Source organism: Bos indicus x Bos taurus, chromosome 15, assembly GCF_003369695.1.
Source record: "Bos indicus x Bos taurus breed Angus x Brahman F1 hybrid chromosome 15, Bos_hybrid_MaternalHap_v2.0, whole genome shotgun sequence".
Classification (NCBI taxonomy): Eukaryota; Metazoa; Chordata; class Mammalia; order Artiodactyla; family Bovidae; genus Bos; species Bos indicus x Bos taurus.
In genome coordinates, this window is record NC_040090.1 from 29,013,312 (window position 1) to 29,035,433 (window position 22,122).

General features: G+C 46.7%; 1 protein-coding gene across 1 annotated transcript; it reads right to left on the reverse strand.

Annotated features, from left to right (window-relative positions):
- Positions 1-3,996: 3,996 nt before the first annotated feature.
- Positions 3,997-15,647, reverse strand: LOC113904720 (2-acylglycerol O-acyltransferase 2-like). The gene is made up of 6 exons (XM_027561822.1): positions 15,531-15,647; positions 10,369-10,547; positions 7,270-7,474; positions 6,779-6,953; positions 5,515-5,714; positions 3,997-4,257 (listed from the first exon to the last, which is right to left on the reverse strand). The coding sequence occupies exons 1-6, from the start codon at positions 15,619-15,621 to the stop codon at positions 4,103-4,105; spliced, it is 1,005 nt and encodes a 334-aa protein (XP_027417623.1). The 5' UTR covers positions 15,622-15,647; the 3' UTR covers positions 3,997-4,102.
- Between the last annotated feature and the right edge of the window lie 6,475 nt (positions 15,648-22,122).

A 22,122-nucleotide genomic window follows, 5' to 3' on the forward strand; every position in this document is an offset into this window, starting at 1 on the left:
ATTGGAAGGAATGATGCTAGAGCTGAAATTCCAGTACTTTGGCCACCTCATGCAAAGAGTTGACTCATTGGAAAAGACTCTGATGTTGGTAGGGATTGGGGGCAGGAGGAGAAGGGGACGACAGAGGATGAGATGGCTGGATGGCATCACCAACTCGATGGACATGAGTTTGAGTGAACTCCAGAGTTGGTGATGGACAGGGAGGTCTGGCGTGCTGCAATTCATGGGGTCGAAAAGAGTGGGACACAACTGAGCGATTGTACTGAACTGAACTGAACTGAGAATGATATCAGGTTAAGGTATTGATTTCTATTTCCTCATCACAAATGGTAACCATGCAAATGATCGTACAAATGGTGAACATTCATTGCATTTCTTCCTATTGGAAAATTTATGAGTAAGGAAGAGAGTGGAATTGTGCAGAGGGCAAACATAAACCAAAATGGCCCATCAGAATGGTCCTGATTTGGGCTAAAGTGACCGAGGCTGACATCCCACCTGGATCTGTCTTAGGATCAGTTGACCCTGTGCAGGCAGCTCTGCAACTGGGACCATCCCTCTTTCTTGAAGGTGCATCTGAGAGGCATTTTCCAGGGCCCTCCCTCAAGGCAGATTGGAAGAGCCCTGATGAGAGATGAGGCCAGTCCTGCATCGGTCGCTTTCCAGCTATGTGACTTCAGACACATGTGTGTGTGACTTCAGACACTTCCCTTCCCAGAACTCTTCATCCTACCAGGTATCAGGGGCTAAGATGATGGCCCCGACTGACCAGTGTACAGTGCCCGCAGTTCACCAGGGGTTCTGTGGCCCTCACCTCACAATCCCCTTGCAGGCCAACAGCCAGGCAGCACCATACTTCCTGGGGCAGTGTGGCTCCTGTGTGGTCTGAGGACCTGCCTTGCCCACAAGCTGCCTGTTACTGGTTCCTGACAAGGTAAGTACACAGATGAAGAGTAACTGCTTAGAAACCATAGAGAAATGTGGCACAGTAGTTCTATGTGTATTGAAACTAATAATTTAAAACTGGATTTAAACGGCTTGCCTTTGCTTTCATTTCTCAGGTAAATTATATTGTATTTTCAAGTGGATGGGCTTCCCTGGTGGCTCTGTGGTAAAGAATCCGCCTGCCAATACAGGACACACGGGATCGACGCTAGGTCGGGAAGATCCCCTAGATAAGGATATGGCAACCGAATTCAGTATTTTTGCCTGGGAAATCCCATAGACGGATGAGGATGATGGGCTACAGTTCATGGGATCACAAAGAGTTAGACACAATTTAGCACCAAAACAACAACAAAAACAAAAATTAAAAATAGTTTAGTCCATGGTAGATTAGAAAAAAGAAATAGTACAAAAATCTGGACCTTTAACATAACATATTGAGGTAATATTTCCCACTGCTGCTGCTGCTAAGTCGCTTCAGTCGTGTCCTACTCTGTGTGACCCCAGAGACGGCAGCCCACCAGACTTCCCTGCCCCTGGGATTCTTCAGGCAAGAACACTGGAGTGGGTTGCCATTTCCTTCTCCAATATTTCCCATTAATCTAGGGTAATTCTAACAAGAATTTCTAACATTTTTAATACCTTTTGAGGGAGATGGCCCTTTTAACTCTTCATCATAGAGTACATCATGAGAAACGCTGGGCTGGAGGAAGCACAAGCTGGAATTAAGATTGCCGGGAGAAATATCAATAACCTCAGATATGCAGATGACACCACCCTTATGGCAGAAAGTGAAGAGGAACTAAAAAAGCCTCTTGATGAAAGTGAAAGAGGAGAGTGAAAAAGTTGGCTTAAAGCTCAACATTCAGAAAATGAAGATCATGGCATCTGGTCCCATCATTTCATGGCAAATAGATGGGGAAACAGTGGCTGACTTTATTTTTCTGGGCTCCAAAATCACTGCAGATGGTGACTGCAGCCATGAAATTAAAAGACGCTTACTCCTTGGAAGGAAAGTTATGATCAACCTCAACAGCATATTAAAAAGCAGAGACATTACTTGGTCAACAAAGGTCCATCTAATCAAGGCTATGGATTTTCCAGTGGTCATATATGGATGTGAGAGTTGGACATAAAGAAAGCTGAGCACAGAAGAATTGATGCTTTTGAACTGTGGTGTTGGAGAAGACTCTTGAGAGTCCCTTGGACTGCAAGGAAATCCAACCAGTCCATCCTAAAGGAGATCAGTCCTGGGTGTTCATTGGAAGGACTGACGTTGAAGCTGAAACTCCAATATTTTGGCCACTTTGTGCAAAGAGCTGACTCATTTGAAAAGACCCTGATGCTGGGAAAGATTGAGGGCAGGAGGAGAAGGGGACGACAGAGGATGAGATGGTTGGATGGCATCACTAACTTGATGGACATGGGTTTGGGTGGACTCCGGGAGTTGGTGATGGACAGGGAGCCCTGGCGTGCTGCGTTTCATGGGGTCACAGAGTTGGACACGACTGAGCTACTGAACTGAACTGAACTGAACATTGATATTTAATGATAAGACCAGGGTTTGATGCTGTTCTCGTTCAATTCAGGGCCCCTCATAAAATAGCTGAGAGAAGGAAACTTCTTGCCCATCTGTTTCTATTCATTCTCTCACTAAGGATGTAACTTGACAGACATGGCACCAGTTCAACTTGTAGAAGAAGGAAACTCTCAGGTCAGCTCTCTGGTAGAGTGTGAGAGAAAGATATGGAATCTAAAAAAACTCCATATGTAGTTTGTGCTTGACACAAACCATCTCAGATCTTTTAAAGCCATTTCCAAGTATTTATAAACAGAAAGGATGAGGAAGAGCTGGCATTGATTGGACCCTCAGTTATGGATGAATCATTTATAGGTGAAGATGGGAGGGAATAAGTATTGTGAGGGGACATACAGCCAGCAGATAGTGTCATGTAGGTGGAAGTGTGTATCCAGCTGATGCCACTGGTGTTTTCAATGTACAGTTTTGCCAAGATTGGGAAGATAGTAGGCAAGGTGAGAGCAGAACACCTGGGCAGACAGGTTTCATATTGGAACCAGGATTCTAGAAAGGTCTTTAATCTCTGATATGAACCTCATCTGTAAGAGAAGGTCACTGTTAGTCACACTGAGATACTCAGTGTAGCATCCACCCAGAGCCCAGCACACAGCAAGTTGCAGAGGCAGCTGACTCTGCCCTGCTGTGGGTCACTAAGACCCACACTCAGTCCAGCCTGAGGTATCCACTGCCCTTCTATCTGGTCCATGATCGCTCCAGCTCAAGCACCTCCAAGGCCTCCTGGAGATGAATTCTTAACCCTTGGACAGGACAGGAGTCCCCTAGACAGCAGGCAGTAATTCTCAGGGACCCTGTCTGCACTGCCCAATCCCATCTCCATAGAAGTTTGCTGCGCAAAGGCCTAAACCTTAGCCTCGTGTTCCCTAAACCTCACCTTGACCCTGACTCTTAGACAAAGTCTAACCCACATGCCCTCTGACCGCTCCCTCCTCTCTGCCTTTGCTCTCTCACAACTCCCACACTCCCACCTCCCCCATCTTCTGACCCTAGCAAAGTCCATTCCACCTGAGAGGGAGAGGCTTGGCCAGCCCACGTGGTTGCTGACAGATCTGTGCTGACTGACCCCTTGTCAACTATCACTTCATTACCATCCAGTACTGTCACCAGGTTAGGCCCCAGCAGGTCCTTTGTCCCCTGTGGGTAATGATGTCTGAGAACTTGTTCCAGGTCAACAGCAGCCTGCTTTTAGGAGGAGACTCCAGCTCTGCCCAATCCTGAGGGCCGCTGAGTCTCTCTACTATACCTGACAGCTCCTGTGCTCCTCAGGCTGTCTGAGTCAACCTGTATGTTGGTAGGAGATCTTCTCACAAGGGCAAGTCCCTTAGGGCAGTGTGGGGACACAGAGGGATGTCAGGGAGCAGGTGCTGTGTAGTGTGGGACCCTTGCTGTGCAGCTCCTGGCTCTCTCTATTCATGGGGATGCTGACTGTTTAACAAACACTCCAGTATCAGTGCTTAACACATTAAACCATATTTTTGTTCACGTAAACTCCAGCACCTCCCTCCATCCTCCCTAATGCCAGCCCTGCCTTTTGGAGGAGCCCCTCTTCTGGGGAGGTGCTCAGCAGATCTCCAAGTGTTGGTCTTTGGGAACGTTGTACTTGAGCTTGTGGGCTTCGAAGAGATTTTCCAGCTCCTTTATGTAGCGCTGGTGAAGCCTGTCCACCTCCTCCTGGGAGGGATGAGGTGTCTTCTGCACCTCGATGGGTTTCCCCACTGCAAGACACAGAGGTGAGTGGTGATACAGAGTAGGAACCACTGAAGGTGCAGGGATCTTGGTGTTCCCACTAGAATGGTCATCTGAGCAGGTAAGCACTCTAACTCACTCCCTTTCAATTCTATTTTGTGTTACAGCTTCTAAGATGTTGGGTCAACTTCAAGATTCTGATATATCAACAATACAGCCAGCTGGCATTTGCATGCATTATCTCTTATGTTATCCTAATAATCCTATGGGGATATAACCTGGTATTATTCCTGTTTGACTCCTGAGGAAATGAGGCCCAGAAAGGTTAAATAGCTTGTTCAAGGTCACATAGCCAGGAAAAATCAGTACCAGTAAACACTGGGGATGTGCGCTTAGCCTCAGGGAAAGTTGAATCTGGGATTCTCAGATGCCATGACTGGAAGAGCTTGTATCTATGGGAGAAGGTGGATCAGAAAGCAGCTGCCGTGTCTTCTCTTGGGAATGCTCTAGTGGTAGCAGCACTATAAACATTCATGAATATGCACCACACAACACGGAGGGAATTTGGTAGAGGGGGTTGCCTGTACTCGACAAAGAAATGACTGGGTGAGTGGAGATGAACAGCTCTATTAGTACTGCCATTGGGAACTAGTTGGAATTCAAGAAGAAAGCAAATAGTTGAAAGATGGTGCTAAGTCTATGGAATACCATGCCCATTATTTACAAGGAAATCCCTCTGGCTCTCCTTCAAAGACTGCTGATTGCTACTTTACACACAATTCTAACAGAACTGCAAAGGCCTTGTATCCACTTTTTCCAATTACTGTCATTAGACCCTGTGGTCAGAATTATACCCTCCTTCTCCTGCATAATAAAAAGTCAAATGCCCTTATCAAACCTCAACTTTGTTACCAAGGGCAGGCTGATCTCTTGGAAGTGATTTATCTTCTGTGGGTCTGTGTTTGCAATCAATAAAATGGGGATGAGAGTCCCTCCTCACAAGTTGTTGGGAAGACTAAGCCGCTGCATGTAAGGAGCCAGTGCAGTGCCTGACACACTGCAGGGACTCAGTAATTGGTAGTGGCTACTGGTCTTCATGCCCCTGTTACTCTTCTCATTCTGGACTGCCTTTCAGAGGGTTACTTGCCTGTGTGTCTGTTTCACACTCTAGAACTTGTGCTCCACAAAGTCAAGGGTGTACTGCTCTATGTCCAGGTCTCCTTGCAGCACAAGCCCAGGCCTCTTACACAATAGCCCTTCCCCTCCCAGCCCGGGTCTAGGCTCACCCACAGTGGTGATGGGTCGGCGGTAGGGCATAAGACCAAAGCTGTACTGGAAGACTCCACGGCCATAGAAGAGCGGGATGGAGCATTTAGTGCTCTTGTGAAGTCGGTCCTGGAACCACCGCAACCAGGTGCCAGGAGAGTTCTCAACCTGGTCATAGATGTCATTCTCCCCAAAGGAGAAGATCGGCACCAGATCTGCCCTAGAGGGAGACAGGAGAGAGGGTGTGTGGAGGGGCAAGAAGGCACAAGCTGGTCACCTAGCTTCCTGAAGGGACCTAGTGAGCAGGAACTGGAACAGAGGACAGAGCCCTGGGACAAAAATAGGAGGCCTCGGGTGTCTCCTAGACCTGCCAGGGCTTCTTTTATAACTTCAAGCAGGTCATGGCTCTTCTCAGGGTCAAGGACTGGCACTTGGATTGTTACTGAGTCCATGCTCGCTCTGCTTGTCACAAGATAGGCTAGTGAATCTTAGACAAAGTGTTGGGACGAGGAAGGGACTTTATTTGGAGTGGCTGACCAAGAAGATGGCAGGCTAGTGCCTCCAAATAACCATGCTAAAGGGCCAGGTTGCCAAGTTCTTTATGGATCATAGATTGGGATATAGGTGAGGAAACTAACTGAACAGACTATTTGATCCTTGCAAATGCCCCCTAGAATGAGGAGCCTCAGGCAGGAGAATGTGAGAGTTTCACTTCCTTACATCCTTTACAGGAGGGCAACTCAGGTTATCTTCCTTAGGCAGCTCATTCATTATGCCTTCCTACATTAACAAAAGTTGCAGATGAGGGTTAAAGTCACAAAAGCAGGTCCAGCACAAATTCAAGATTAACCCTTTCTGGTTACAGGATCATAAGACAAACCAGAGTACTGTTGAGAGTCCTTCCAGATATAAAACATCTGCAGACATTCTGGGAAAATCTCTTCCAGCTAGCTTTGTATTCTTCACATATGTTTAAAGATAGGAGAATAGCTTTAAGTTATGTCCCAAGCTCCATTCTCCCAGAGTTCCTAGATCTCTGATGTAATGCAAGGTTTCAGCAATATGACCTTTGAGATGTAATCTCTTTAGTTACAAAATCTTCCTTCTAGAATCTCTGGGTATGTGGGCCTGAGACAGTGCATCTATCACCAACATACAATCTTCATTATTAATGAAAGGAGACCCTGCCAGCCAAAATAGGATCTGCATTTGCCTCTGCAGTCTTCCCTCTAAACTACAATCCTTGCCAATCTCCAGTTGAACCCAGAGCCCTCTTCCCAATACCCGTGCGTCAGGGCGAGCCTGATGAAGCCCTTGCGGTTCCGCAGCACCAGCTTGTAGGCTCCAGGCCTGGCATTCAGTGACTCCTGGACACCCCCAACAACGATGGACAGCAGGTTGCCGCCTCTTTTCCTGCTCAGAATTTGAACAGCACTCTCCTCATCTGATGAGACCAGCCCTGGGGAGAGAGGAAAGCGGTCACGTACATTGTGAAGGGGGCAAGCATGGTTCGGGAGTATGTGACTTGGGCTATCCCCCACTCCCCAGCTGGGAGTGCCCTGATGACCGGCACTGATCACTACCCCTTTTCCCAATATCCCCCCGAGGTCACCACTGAGCACAGAGCTGCAGGTAATGCTTCCTTGGGTCTCATCTCCTTGTCTACTACACATTCATTTGAAAGAAGTACAGAACAATTGGCCGTCCTCCTTAAAAATCCCTCCTCATGTCTTGAGCCCCTATCGTCCTGGGATAGAAAGAGAGGAAAAATTCACCTGTAGACATGGCGTAATCCCTGAAGACAGGGACCCAGAAACAGCAGTACATCAACATCAGATGTGAGCGGATGCCTGGGAAAACAGAGGAGAAGCCAGTGCCCTCCGTGCACAGGTTGGCAAAAGCTCCAGTGGCGAGGACCCCATGAGGGTGGAAGCCAGCGAGGTAGTTTCGGGAGGGGTCCAGTTCGGCAGTCTTGACCAGCTGCAGGGACAGCAATCTGGTGAATCAGGGCTGCACCCACTCCCCTCCAAACCCCACTCCCATCTCCCTGCTGAGTTTCTGTGCTGACCTTCTATGTGCCCCCTGTGCCCAGTGCCATCACACCCCATTGAGTGTCCTGTGGTGAGATGGCCTGTCTGAGGGTCCTTGTCCCTGGTGCAAGCATGAAGCAGAGGAGATACTCAGGGAGACCATGGAATGGAGACGGAGAACACAGTGCCACGAATGGATGACGCCAGTGCCACCTGCTTGGGAAGGAAGAACCGTGCCCAAGGCAGAGGTAGGACTCCTGGGAAGAAGACTGGAGACAAGCCATTGTCCCATGTGAAGGCAGACCTTGTGTCAGGCAGAGCCTGACCAGAATGAAGGAGTCATCATGGGAGGGAGTGAGCCTCTCACCCAGATTTGTGGTATCTAGAGTTCTGTCCCGGGTAAAGAACTGGACTGCTGAGTCCCTGTGACTCAGTGTAAGAGACCCCAGGATGCTGAAGGTAGAGGTTGGGAGGAGGCCCATGAAGTCTCTAGTGATGCCTGCAGGTGTGGGTGGAGAGGGGTCAGGGAGGTGTCCTGCCAAGTCTGCAGCACTTCCTAACACCAGGTCACAGCCTGCCCACAGCACTGCACCTCTGCTCAGGGCTTGGCCTGTGTAGACACTGCTGTTCCTGGATAGTGATATATTACACAGAAACCCTGCTCCTGAAATGATCTTCAGGATGAGGGGGAATCAATTGTCCTCCGGGAACACTGCCTGATTCTCCACCAATACCTCTTTAGGAAGCCCATAAGATGCATTTAGAAAGCTCCAGTGCTCAGATTAGTCTCCTCAATTCTCTAGAAACTCTACCATTAGGCTCTAGCTCATAGAATCACAGTGCAAAGGACTGTGAGTGGAGTACCCCAGCAGAATTATTAGCACAAGGAATGTTGCTTGCCTGCCTTCAAGTCAGCAACCACTGCAGCTGCAACTGACAATGGGCCTTAAAAGGAATTCAGGATGGAGGAAAACAGGATACTGGTCACAGAGAGTGAGGATGCACATCATAGGAAATACTGCAGTGAGCCCAGATTTTGTATCTCCCCATATGTAGAAAAGCATGAAAATCATTAACTGGAAACATCTGCTTTTTGACTGGCAGTAATCTTTTGATGTTTAGCTACATGGCTAGTTTGGTTTTGTTTTTTCCAACAAAGCCCCATAAGTACTGACTTCTCCCTTCCCTTTTAGAACAGCTCCTCAGAGATTTCTGAGAGGCTATCTCTGAATACAATCTTCAGTAAGGCCTCAGAACAAAACACCCGACAACTCTAAGGCTGTACTCTTGTTTCCAGTAGAGACTCCCTGAACCCCCTATCCACGGCCACCGAAGATCCCTGCAGGGCCTGCTCTGTTAAGGTGTGTGGATGACTTGGAAGTTGTCCTGGGAGGTGACAAGAGTCCAGACTCTGTGAGCCACAGCGCCTCTTGCAGGCCTCAGTCCAGGACTGAGGGACAGTTCAGGACAGGGAGGTGAAAGTGCGTGTCATCTCTCCCTCTGCTAGCCACTCGGTGGTACTGCCCGCCGTCTGCATCTGTTGTTGCCAGCGGACTGCAGGGGCCTACAATCCTGAACCCTGTGCTCATGAAATTTCTACAAATATGTTTCCCACAATGTCAATAGTGTCCTATGCAAGAAATACTCTGGAGGAGAAACCTTGATACAGGAGGGACAGAGCAGACACAGATAAGACCGGCACAGAGATGCTCAGCAGAGTTTTTCTGCCAGATGTGCAAAAGACAGCAGTTCCAGGGGTGACAGGAGAGCCAGATGCTGTCCTCAGAAGCCCCAGGATCACCTGATGTCTCATGGAATCCACACAACCCAATGACGTATGTGGCAGCATCTCCACTTTACACATGAAGAAACTGAAGCTCAGAGAGCATGTGTAACTCACCTAAGGTCACACAACTGACACGTTGCAGACCCGTATTACAACCTATGATGTCCACTCCTAGAGGTGTCACTGTATACACTCTTCTCTCCTGTGTCCAGAGAGGGCCACCTGTCCCTGCCTGGCACCTCTCTGTGTCCACATTGCCTTCCTCTTCCTGTCCCCACTAGATAATTAACCATCACAACCGCTTACATCCAAGGGTTTAGCCTGTCTGGGATTCAGGAATGGAGCAAAAGTCAGTTCACTAAAGTTCAGGGGCCTGCATCCCTAAGGACTAATCCCTGGGTCCAGGGTCCAGTGTACAAAATGGACACGAGGTACCATAAGCCAGAGATCAGAGATTAAGAGATAGACAGAAGAGGAGGAACTGGACTGTTTAGAGGATCCCTGGGGAAACTGAGATTCCGAATGAGCAAAGCTCTGTCCAAGGACACATAACATATCGAATACACAGGGGCAGGATATACCCTGAGGGCTCTCTGCTCTGTTTCTATTCTCAGAGCCAATGCACACACTTTAAAAGCAGTAAAAGAACCTGCTCTGTATCCTCACTCACACCTTCTTCCCTATCAGGGTATCAGTATCATCATCTGATAAAGTGTCAGCCAGATGCTCTGAAAGCTTGTTTTCATTACAGATTCCTTCACACCAAACTTAGACTGTTGAGGGATTTACACCTGTCAGATACATAAGTGTGCCTCACTACATGGCCTACAAGGTTCCTCAAATCCTGTTCATTCATCAGTCCTCATAATCGCCTCACCTCACTGAAGTCGGACAACCATTATCAGACAGAAACTGACTCTTCCTCTAGCCACATAGTGATGACAGCCCATCACCTGTCTCCCAGCCCAGTATTCTGCTCACTGCACACAGAGTCACACTTCCACATGGACACGTGGGGACGATGGTCCTGACCACTCCCTAGTCAGCCCCTTACTCACCGAGATGGGGAAATAGTCCTTCACGTACTTCCATATGGTCGCACCTCTTAGGAGAGCACTCTGCCTGCCCCCCCGCCGTGGTGTGGCTCGATCCAGGTACCACCAGATCGCATACAGGATACTGATCATCCAGAATCTTGTGAACAGGAGGCCAATGAAGACTATGTAGCAGACCAAGTCTGGGAAGGGAAGCAGGAACCATTAGTGGTCAGAGGTATGAAGGAACGAGCTCTCCCCATATACCCAGCTCTAGCAACACTGTCCATTCCAGCCCTTCTCCCAGGAGGAAGAGACCAGCTTCCCAAGGTTTCGAGGAGGAGAGAATGCTGTCAACACCACCAGTGTCACATTGAGAGCCTGGATTTGAAACCAATTGGCCTAATTTCAAACTCGCATTGTCCCACTGCACCAGATCGCTTATTCATTTGAGTCTTCCCCCTCCACCTCCTTTTCTCTCTGTAGTCACCAGGTGCTCAATAAAGGCCTAACGGAGATGTGACTGGGTGAACTCTTTCCAGTACTCAATATTTAGAACCCCAGAGAAAAGGTATTCTCTCTACCCAGCCCACTTCCTGTCTACCCCCAGCCCATCTTTCCATAGATAAATCCCACTACATTCCCCCTTTAGTTAAAGTCCCCCCATGACTTCTCATAACTTTGACGGTCAGCTCAAGCAGCTCAGCCTGAGCTCAAGCTCTCCACTGGTGGCCCAAACCCTCTCTTGTTCCAGTCTCACTCATCACATGCACCTCATGTTCCAGCTACACTAAGCCGCTCAGCTGATACAACTCCCAAGTTCTTTAGTTTGACTGAGCTCTTTCCTTTGCTGCCAGGCTCTGTCCTGCTGAAGGAAGGAGGGAGGAAGAGGGCAACTCATGCCTGGTCTGTTCATCAGGACTGCACCAGGGCTAGAGACAGCCCCAGTGAGCAATTCCTCCTAGACTTATGATTCTGAGTCCCTTCAGAGGCTAATCCTGGTTTTGACTCAGGTCAAAACCACTGACGGTGGTCTTTGGGACTGTCTTTAATCTGATGCTAATTGAGCCTCACTGTTAGAGAATATTGTGTCCTCTCCATTCCACTCCCTCCACTGAACACCTTTTGCTCATACTCATAAAGAAGTCCATTCCACACCTGTAGTCTACTTGAAAGTAGGGTAAACCAGGACTATCATTCATGTCCAACTTCCTGGAGGAGGGGACTTTTGACCCAGTCTGAATAGTGCATTCGTGGGTGCTAAGTTGCTTCAGTCGTGTCTGACTCTTTGCAACCCTGTGGATTGTAGCCCTCCAGGCTCCACTGTCCATGGGATTCTCCAGGCAAGAATACTGGAGTTAGTTGCCATGCTCTCCTCTAGAGTATCTTCCAGACCCTGGGATCAAACCAGCATCTCCTGTGGCTCCTGCATTGCAGACAGTTTCTTTACTGCTGAGGCACTAGGGAAGCCCAGTCTGAGTACTAGCAAAATGCATAAATCAAAATAGTTTGGGGCTCACAGAGGCTTGCTTTCTTCAGAGCACCTCCAACCTGTCAGGTGCTGGTGGTTAAGCCGTGAACAACGGACAGGAATTCCTGCCCTCCTGGTGCTGGCTTCGGGGTTTGTTTGGAGCACTTTGTTTTGTCCTTTCAATATTAATGATGGTAAAATATGTTTACCATATACTAGTCATCGAAATGACTCTTTGGTAGTTCATTATTTTTTCTAAGTTTTCATTCAGTTCAGTTCAGTTCAGTTCAGTCTCTCAGTCGTGTCCGACTCTTTGTGACCCCATGAATCGCAGCACACCAGACCTCCCTGCCCATCACCAACTCCTGGAGTTCACTCAAACTCATGTCCATCGAGTCGGTGATGCCATCCAGCCATCTCATCCTCTGTCGTCCCCTTCTCCTCCTGCCTCCAATTCCTCCCAGCATCAGAATCTTTTCCAATGAGTCAGCTCCTCGCATGAGGTGGCCAAAGTACTGGAGTTTCAGCTTCAGCATCAGTCCTTCCAATGAACACCCAGGACTGATCTCCTTTAGGATGGACTGGTTGGATCTCCTTGCAGTCCAAGGGACTCTCAAGAGTCTTCTCCAACACCACAGTTCAAAAGCATCATTTCTTTGGTTCTCAGCTTTCTTCATGGTCCAACTCGAACATCCATACATGACCACTGGAAAAACTATAGCCTTGACTAGATGGACCTTTGTTGGAAAAGTAATGTCTCTGCTTTTTAGAGTATAGTTTATTTACATGTTGTATTAGTTTCAGTCGTATAGGAAAGTAAACCTGTTAAACTCATACACATATTGACTCTGTTTTTTTTTTTTAATTTATTCCTTTCCTATACAGATCATTACAGAGCACTGAGTAGAGATCCCTGTGCTTACAGCAGATTCTTATTGTTATCTATTATATATACAGTAGTGTTGTGAATCTGAATCTCCCAATTTATCCTTTCCCCCTATCCCCTGGTAACCACATGTTTTTTTCTACTTCTGTTTTGTAAATAACTAAATCTGTACCTCTTTTTGATTCTGCATATAAGTGATATCATGTGATATTTGTCTTTCTTTGGCTATCTTCACTCAGTTTGACAATCTCTAGGTTCATACATGTTACTGAAAATGACGTTCATATGTTCCTTTTTATGACCGAGTAATATTCCATTGCCTGTATTATGGCATCTTCTTTATGCATTACTATAATGGATATTTAGGTGTCTTCCATGTCCTAGCTATTGTAAATGTGCTATTATGAACATTGGGGAGATTCTCTCCTTCCAAATTATGGGCTCATGAAAGAGGCCTTATGGAGAACAGTATAGAGATTTCTTATAAAACTATTAAAACACAATAGGACCCAGAAATCCCCCTCCTGGAAATATACATGAAATGATTTTTGAGAGTCAATTTGGTGTAATTAAATTAATTCACATTGTTGTGTAACTATATCAACCTTCATCTCAGAACTCTTCATCTTCGTAAACTGAACCTCTGTACCCATGAAATTAGAACTTCCATTCAGGTCAAGAGAATATAACCTAGCTGTTAATGGCAGTTCATTGTAGGGTAGGATTTGGGGGAAATCTTTGACTTTTAGAACACACATTTTGTTTCGTTGTGTTAAAATAGCATGCATTTGTTTTTCAGACACAAAAAAGAATTTTTAAATGTGGGCATTTCTACTTGATCAGAAAGACACCACCCCCCACCCCCACCCCGCCAATCTAAACATCTCCCTCACTCTGGCCTCTCCTTTAAGTACTGTCAGCAGGCAAAATCCTAACCTGGGTGCATTTTCAGCCCCTAAAGAAAGAAAACACCTTCTTTCCCCTCATAACACCAAGAAGAAAAGATGCAAAACCCCACTTTACTGAGACCCAAAGAGGGTGTTGAGGTGGGCTAACCTCACACAGAAAGCTAGTGGGATGAGTGGTGGTTTCAATTCTACTATCATGTCCATATCATGATCCCAACATTCATTCATTCAACAAGCATTTAGCAACATCAACTCTTCTAGGAGATGGAGATGCAGATGAGAACAAGACCAACTATCTGAAAGGAGCTTACCTTCCTGCGTGAGTGTGTGAATTCTAGAGAACAGGAAAGAAACAGATTAAACAAGTAGCCCACTGGAAAGTACTTGTTGCTGGGGCCTGAGTCCTGAGTAACAGGTCGCAGTTGACCTTTCTGGCCACATCTTTGCCCCTCCCCAAAGAACTGCGCTAGGCCAGCATGAACCATCTGCTCATATGTGCAATATTTACTCGCCTCCTGGGAAAACTTACTTTCCTGATGGCCTGTACATTCTGCCTCGTAGATTCATCTCCTAATATGTTTGGAAAAGAGCCCGTTCTCTCCACCCACTGCCAGCTTCCCTAGACCAGGAGAAGTAATCTTTTAAAGAGGCAAATTGTAAGCATTTCAGACACTGGGGCTCAAGAGGCAATGTGGAGGATATTGCATAGGCACAAAATCATTTAAAATGCAAAAGCCATACTTCGCTCATGGGCTATACAAACACAAAAACAATCAGGGGGCTAGTTTTCAATCATGGGTCTATGAGGTGACATCTGATGTAGATTGTGACCTTGTAATTAAGCAAGACCTATGCAGCCTCCCTGGAAAAGATCCCTCATGTCCTCTGCCTACCTCTTATTTGTAGAAAATCCTCAGCTTCCTAAGCCTTCACCAAATTTCAAAAATAAAGTTATAAAGAGAAATCATAAACAGAGAAAGAAAACAGTCCCAATCAAGAAAATAAATAACATTTAACCATTCCACAAATTCAAAGATTTTTAGTTTGTTCCCAAGAACCATAGATAATATTGAGACTCATTATTGAGCGGTTTTGCAGATAGTGAACTCCCAGCAGGTGGAAGAAGTTGCTCACCAGCCCATAGACCTCAGACCAGGGAAAACCAGAAGGCTGGTGATGGTGACTCCAAGTTACCTCACCACCAAGCAATCAGACGATTCTCTAGGAGTTGATCATGCACCCAGCATCTCTAGTTCACCCAGTCTTTAGACACCGTTCCCTGGTAATCAAAGAGTTCTCAGGCATTTTGAGCCTTAACTCTCTGGACTCCTTGACTGGCTCCTGTAATGAAGCCTACACTTTTTTCATCACAACCCAGTGTCCGTATAGGAGCGTTACTGTGTTTACCGCTTCTTCCCACAAGCAGACCCAATCTGATTTGCTAACAGCTGCTCCCTGTCATCTGTCTCCCCCAACACCCCAACACAGAAGATCCGAAAATTACAGCTTGTCTCCCATAGATTGGACTTTGTCACTCCTGTACCTAAAGTTCTCCTGGGGATCCCATTTGTCCTTGAGATAAGGGTCAAGGTACAAGCTACTGTTCCTGGCATCAGAGGGTCTGGATGCCTTTTCTCAGCTGCAATCCTTCTAGCTCCAGGCCCAAGGTTACTTGACTCTCTGTCCTCCTCTGGAAACTCCCAGGTCCCAGGCTGAGCTGAGGTGGGCAGACAGTCAGACACACTCCCGTTGGCAAATCTCCCTCAGGCCACGTGAGCAAGATGTCCCTTATCCCAGGTGATCCCCAGGCACTGAGCTCAGCATCCACCTTAGGACCTGTATCTTTCCCCCATCAATGAACCATGTACACCCAAAGCGGCAGGTGCCCATGGCCTCCCAAATCCATCTCAGCTTTCCTTACACAGGGCCAAGTAAGAGAAGATCAACTGCAGGACCGCGAAGGTCTGCAGTCTGCGTTCCAGTGGCACAGACAAAGGTGCAAACTCCACCATGCTGATTCCTCTGCTTCCTCTGGAGGCTTCTCTGAGCTCTGCTGTGGTCTGAGACACCTGCTGGTTTTTGTTGCTGCCAGAGCTTGTTAAGCATTTGTGGGAGTGTGGGAGACTGTGGGTGGATTTCCAGCCAGCTGTAGAATCTCATTGCATCTACCTGGCAGGGAGCAGTATCCTAGGTGAAATATTCAAAATCACCTGGCCTCATTAAACTTACTACAGAGAAAGAGAAGTGCAGTGGACTCTTCAGGCAATACATTATCTGCCAGATCACCTTTGCTCAAATCTTGCCCATTACTAGGCAATTGAAGCAGCAAGTATAGGGCAAGCCTGCACTCTTTACACTTACACAACTATTTGGCTGCAGTAATTATCTCCGTTCACCTGCCAGGTCCACGGTTCCCCTTTACAAATAGGAATTATGAGCTCCCATATAAATATCTCCAGGCCCCACTATCTATCTCCTCTCTGGCCACCTTTTCCTCAGCTTGCCTGAACAGCAAAACTCACAGAAGAGCCGTCTGATTCCCATGCCCTCTCCTCCATTCTGTCCTCTCTCTTCCAGACTTCAGACGCCACTGTTCCATGGAACTGCCCTTGACAAGTTCACCACTGGCCTCCACACTGCTGAATCCAGTGATCAATTCTCAGCTCTCATTTTGACCTCTCAGCAGCCTCAGACACAACTGTTTCTTCCCTCCTCCTTGAAACCACTTGATCTGTGGACACCACGCTCTCCTGGTTTCCCTCCTGCCCCTCCGTCTACCTCTGGGTCTCCACAGAGTCTCTTATCCTTCACCGGGCTAAGTGTTTCAGGGCCCTTTTGTCCCCTCAGTCCTTGGACCTTCTCTCTTCTTTCCATCCTCCCCGCCTCAGAGACCTCCTCCAGGCTCATTGCCATGGAATCTGTCTTCAGGACGAACACTTCCAAACTGTATCTCTAGCCCTGACTTCCCCACAAGCTCCAGATTTGACTATGTAAGTGGGTACTTGACATCCTCACTCACAGTCTGCTTGGCACCTCCATCACAGCCTGTCTAAAACTGAACTTAACTTCCCCTTACCTGCCCAGGCTACAGTCTCCACATAGCCACAGAGCTTTGCAAAGTGGTCACACAGGGAATATCTTGGTCATCCAGTGCTTATGACTCTCCCTTTCATGGCTGATGGCCTAGGTGCCTTGGAAATTTTATTGTGGTTACAGTGCTTTCCTAATGGTAGTGAGTACACGTGAAAATGTTTACAAGTCGTTAAATATCATTTCATCAAGTTCATGCTCTATTCTTTTGTTGATTTAAATATCTTTTGCGATGGAAAGCTGCTTTCCACCACCACAGCCAGCCACTTTGATGGACTGAGATGACAACATTCTCACTGGTCTCTGTCCCTGTGCCCTTATTCCTCCCACAGACTCATAAGCCAGAGGGACTGCTGGGAATGTGATTGCACAAGCTAAAGGGCAGTAGTGCCAGGCTTTGCACAAAACTGTAGCACCAATGTAGACTTTGAACAGAATATATGCAGTGTCCAGATACACATCTTCTCTGGGCCTCTGTGTAGTCAGACAGAAGTGAAGAGGAACTAAAAAGCCTCTTGATGAAAGTGAAAGTGGGGAGTGAAAAAGTTGGCTTAAAGCTCAGCATTCAGAAAACGAAGATCATGGCATCAGGTCCCATCACTTCATGGCAAATAGATGGGGAAACAGTGGAAACAGTGTCAGACTTTACTTTTCTGGGCTCCAAAATCACTGCAGATGGTGATTGCAGCCATGAAATTAAAAGACGCTTACTCCTTGGAAGGAAAGTTATGACCAACCTAGATAGCATATTCAAAAGCAGAGACATTACTTTGCCAACAAAGGTTCATCTAGCCAAGGCTATGGTTTTTCCTGTGGTCATGTATGGATGTGAGAGTTGGACTGTGAAGAAGGCTGAGTGCCAAAGAATTGATGCTTTTGAACTGCGGTGTTGGAGAAGACTCTTGAGAGTCCCTTGGACTGCAAGGAGATGCAACCAGTCCATTCTGAAGGAGATCAGCCCTGGGATTTCTTTGGAAGGAATGATGCTAAAGCTGAAACTCCAGTACTTTGGCCAGCTCATGCGAAGAGTTGACTCATTGGAAAAGACTCTGATGCTGGGAGGGATTGGGGGCAGGAGGAGAAGGGGACGACAGAGGATGAGATGGCTGGATGGCATCACTGACTTGATGGACGTGAGTCTGAGTGAACTCCGGGAGTTGATGATGGACAGGGAGGCCTGGTGTGCTGTGATTCATGGGGTCACAAAGAGTCAGACACAACTGAGCGACTGAACTGAACTGAACTGAGAGTGATATCATTACATCAAAGTTGGGCAGTATAAAGTACAGAAATGGTATGGACCTAACAGAAGCTGAAGATATTAAGAAAAAGTGGCAAGAAAACACAGATGAACTGTACAAAAAAGATCTTCATGTCTCAGATAATCATGATGGTGTTATCACTCACCTAGAGCCAAACATCCTGGCCTTAGGACGCATCACTACAAACAAAGCTAGTGGAGGTGACGGAATACCAATTGAGCTATTACAAGTCTTAAATATGATGCTGTGAAAGTGCTACACTCAATATACCAGCTATCTGGAAAACTCAGCAGTGGCCACAGGACTGGAAAAGTCAGTTTCATTCCATCCCAAAGAAAGGCAATGCTAAAGAATGTTCCAACCACCACACAATTTCACTCATCTCACATGCTCTCAAAGTAATACTCAAAATTCTCCAAGCCAGACTTCAACAGTACGTGACCTGTGACCTTCCAGATGTTCAAGCTAGATTTAGAAAAGGCAGAGGAAACATAGATCAAATTGCCAACGTCCATTGGGTCATTGAAAAAGAAAACCAGTTCCAGAGAAATATCTACTTCTGCTTTACTGACTATGCCAAAACCTTTGACCGTGTGGATCACATCAAACTGTGGAAATTTCTTCAAGAGACGGGAATATCAGACCATCTGATCTGCCTTCTGAGAAATCTGTATGCAGGTCAAGAAGCAACAGTTAGAACTGGACATGGGACAACAGACTGGTTCCAAATCAAGAAAGTATGGCAAGGCTGTATATTGTTACCCTGCTCATTTAACTTATATGCAGAGTACATCATGAGAATTCCTGGGCTAGATGAAGCACAAGCTGGAATCAAGTTTGCCGAAAGAAATAGTAATAACCTCAGATATGCAGATGACACCACCCTTATGGCTGAAAGTGAAGAACTAAAGAGCCTCTTGATGTAAGTGAAAGAGAGTGAAAAAGTTGGCTTAAAACTCAACATTCAAAAACCTGAGATCATGGCATACGGTCTGATCACTTCTTGGCAAATAGATGGGGAAAAAAATGGAAATAGTGACAGGCTTTATTTGGTGGGCTCCAAAATCACTGCAGAATGAGACTGTAGCCATGAAATTAAAAGACACTTGCTTCATGGAAGAAAAGCTATGACTTACCTAGACAGCATATTATAAAGAAGAGACATTAGTTTGCCAACAGGAGTCTGTCTAGTCAAAGCTATGGTTTTTCCAGTAGTCATGCATGGATGTGAGAGTTGGATTGTAAAGAGAACTGAGCACCAAAGAATTGATGCTTTTGAACTGTGGTGTTGGAGAAGACTCTTGAAAGTCCCTTGGACTGAAGGAGATACAATCAGTCCATCCTAAAGGTAATCAATCCTGAATATTCATTGGAAGAACTGATGCTGAAGCTGAAACTCCAATACTTTGGCCACCTGATGCAAAGAACTGACTTATTGGAAAAGACCCTGATGCTGGGAAAGATTGAAGGCAGGAGGAGAAGGGGACAACAGAGAATGAGATATTGGGTGGCATCACCGACTCTATGCACATGAGTTTGAGTAAACTCCAGGAGTTGATGATGAACAGGGAAGCCTGGTATACTGCAGTCCATGGGGTTGGAAAGAGTTGAACACTACTGAGCAATTGAACGGAACTGAACTGAGAGTGATATCAGGTCATGGTATTGATTTCCATTTCCTTATCATGAATTGTGAACATGATTGTTAAATGCAATTGTGAAATGCAATTTATTCATTGCATTCCTCCTATTGGAAAATTTTGAGCAAAGACAGTGAAATTAGGCAGAGGGAGAAGTTGAACCAAAATAGGTTCTCAAATAAGTCCTGAATTGGACTACAGTGGCCAAAGCTGACATTCCACCTGGCTCTATCTTAGGACCAGGTGCCCCTGTGCAGGCAACTCTGCAGTTGGGACCACCCCTCCTTCTTGAAGGTGTATCTAGCAGTCATTTCCAGGGTCCTCCCTCAAGACAGGTTGGAAGAGCCCTGGATGAGAGTGAGACCAGTCCTGTATTGGCCACCTCCCAGCTATGTGACTTCAGACAAGTCCTTTCCTTCCCAGAGCTCCTCATCCTACTGGGTATCAGGGCTAAGATGGGGGCCCCTACTGGCCCAGGTACACTGCTCAGCCGTCCACCAGGGTTCTTTGCCCTTCACTTCACAACCCCCTGACAAGTAAAGAACCAGGGAGCACTTTATATCCTGGGGCAGTGTGGCTCCTGTGTGGTCTGAGGACCTGCCTTGTTCATGACCTGCCTGTTACTGGTTCCAGACAAGGTATAGGGGTGGACAGTAACTGCTCAGAAACCTTAGAGCAATGTGGCAAAGCAGTTCTAGGTGTATGAAGCTAATAATTAAAAATTGGATTTGAACAATTTGTTTTCTTCATTTCTTTGGTAATTTATATTGTATTTTACAAATGGATGGACCTCTTTGGTAGCTCAGTGGTAAAGAATCCGCCTGCCAATGCAGGGGTCACGGGATCAACATTGGGTCAGGAAGATCCCCTGGAGAAGAAAATGGCAACTGAGTTCAGTATTTTTCCTGTGAAATCCCATAGACAGAAGAGCCTACTGGGCTACACTTCATGGGATCGCAAAGAGTTGGACACTACTTACTACCAAATCAACAACAAAAGCAATTAAAAACAGAGTAGTTCATTGTAGGTTAGAAAAAAGAAATAATATAAAAATCTCAACCTTTAACATAACATGTTGAGGTAATATTGCCCACTAATCAAGTGAAGTGAAAATAGCTCAGTAATGTGGACTCTTTGTGACCCCATGGACTATACAGTCCATGGACTTCTCCAGGCAGGAATATGGCAGTGGGTAGCCTTCCCTTCTCCGGGGGATCTTCCCAACCCAGGGATTGAACCCATGTCTCCCACATTCCAGGTGAATTCTTCACCAGCTGAGTTGTAAGGGAGGCCCACTAATCTAGGGTAACTACAATAAGAACATTTGACATTTTTAACACCTTATGAGGGAGGTGGCCCCTTTAATCCTGCAGCACCAATATTAACTGATAAGACCAGTGCTTGATGCTGTTATTGTTCGATTCAGGGCCCCTCATAAAATAGCTGAGAGAAGGAATCTTCCTGCCCATCTATTTGTATCTAAGCTCTCGATAGGGATGTAACTTGAAAGACGTGGCACCAATTCAACTTGTAGAAGAAGGAAACGCTCAGATCAGCTCTCTGGTAGGAAGTGAGAGGAAGACATGGAATTTTTAAAAAGTCCATACCTAGTTGGTGATTGACACAAACCCTCTCAGGTCTTTTAAAACCATTTCCAAACATTTATAAAAAGAACAGATGAGGAAGAGCTGGCATTAATTGGACCCTCAGTTATGGATGAAGCATTTATAGGTGAAGATGGGAGGGAATAAGTGTTGTGAGGGGACATGCAGCCAGCAGGGGGGTCAGGTGGGTGGGGCGTATACCCAGCTGATTCCATTGCTGTTTTTAGTGTATAATTCCGCCAAGATTGAGGACACAGAAGGCAAGGTGAGAGCAGGACACCTGGGCAGACAGGTTTCATAATGGGACCAGGATTCTAGAAAGGTCTTTAACCTCTGTTGTGAACCTCATCTGTATGAGGAGGTCACTGTTAGTTACACTGAGATCCTGCCCAGCATCCACCCAGAGTGAGCACAGAGTAGGTGCTCACTAGCAAGCTGCTCAGGAAGCTGACTCTGCCCTGCTGTGGGTCACTAAGACAGAGGCTCAGTCTAGCCTGAGGCATCCACTGCCCTTCTATCTGGTCCATGGCATGCTTCAGCTCAAGCACTTCCGAGGCCTCCTCCCTACCTGGGGATGAATTCCTAACCTTTGGACTGGACAGTAGCTCCTCCAGACAGAAGGCAGTAATTCTCAGGGACCCTGTCTGCACTGCCCAATCCCATCTCCATAGGTGTTTGCTGCACAAAGGCCTAAACCTTGACCTCCTATTTCTTAAACCTCACTTTGACCCTGACTCTTACCACGAGATCTCACCCACATGTGCTCTGACCACTCCCTCCTCTCTGCCTTTGCTCTCTCACAACTCCCACACTCCTACCTCCCCCATCTTCTGACCCTAGCAAAGTCCATTCCACCTGAGAGGGTGAGGCTTGGCCAGCCCACGTGGTTGCTGACAGATCTGTGCTGACTGACCCCT

Excerpts from the sequence above, each read along its gene's own strand:
- LOC113904720 (XM_027561822.1), bottom strand. The coding sequence starts at position 15,621 with ATGGTGGAGTTTGCACCTTTGTCTGTGCCACTGGAACGCAGACTGCAG. Across the intron at positions 5,715-6,778 it reads AGGCTCGCCCTGACGCACGG|GGCAGATCTGGTGCCGATCT; the intron begins GTATTGGGAAGA and ends GTCTCCCTCTAG. Across the intron at positions 4,258-5,514 it reads CCGACCCATCACCACTGTGG|TGGGGAAACCCATCGAGGTG; the intron begins GTGAGCCTAGAC and ends TGTGTCTTGCAG.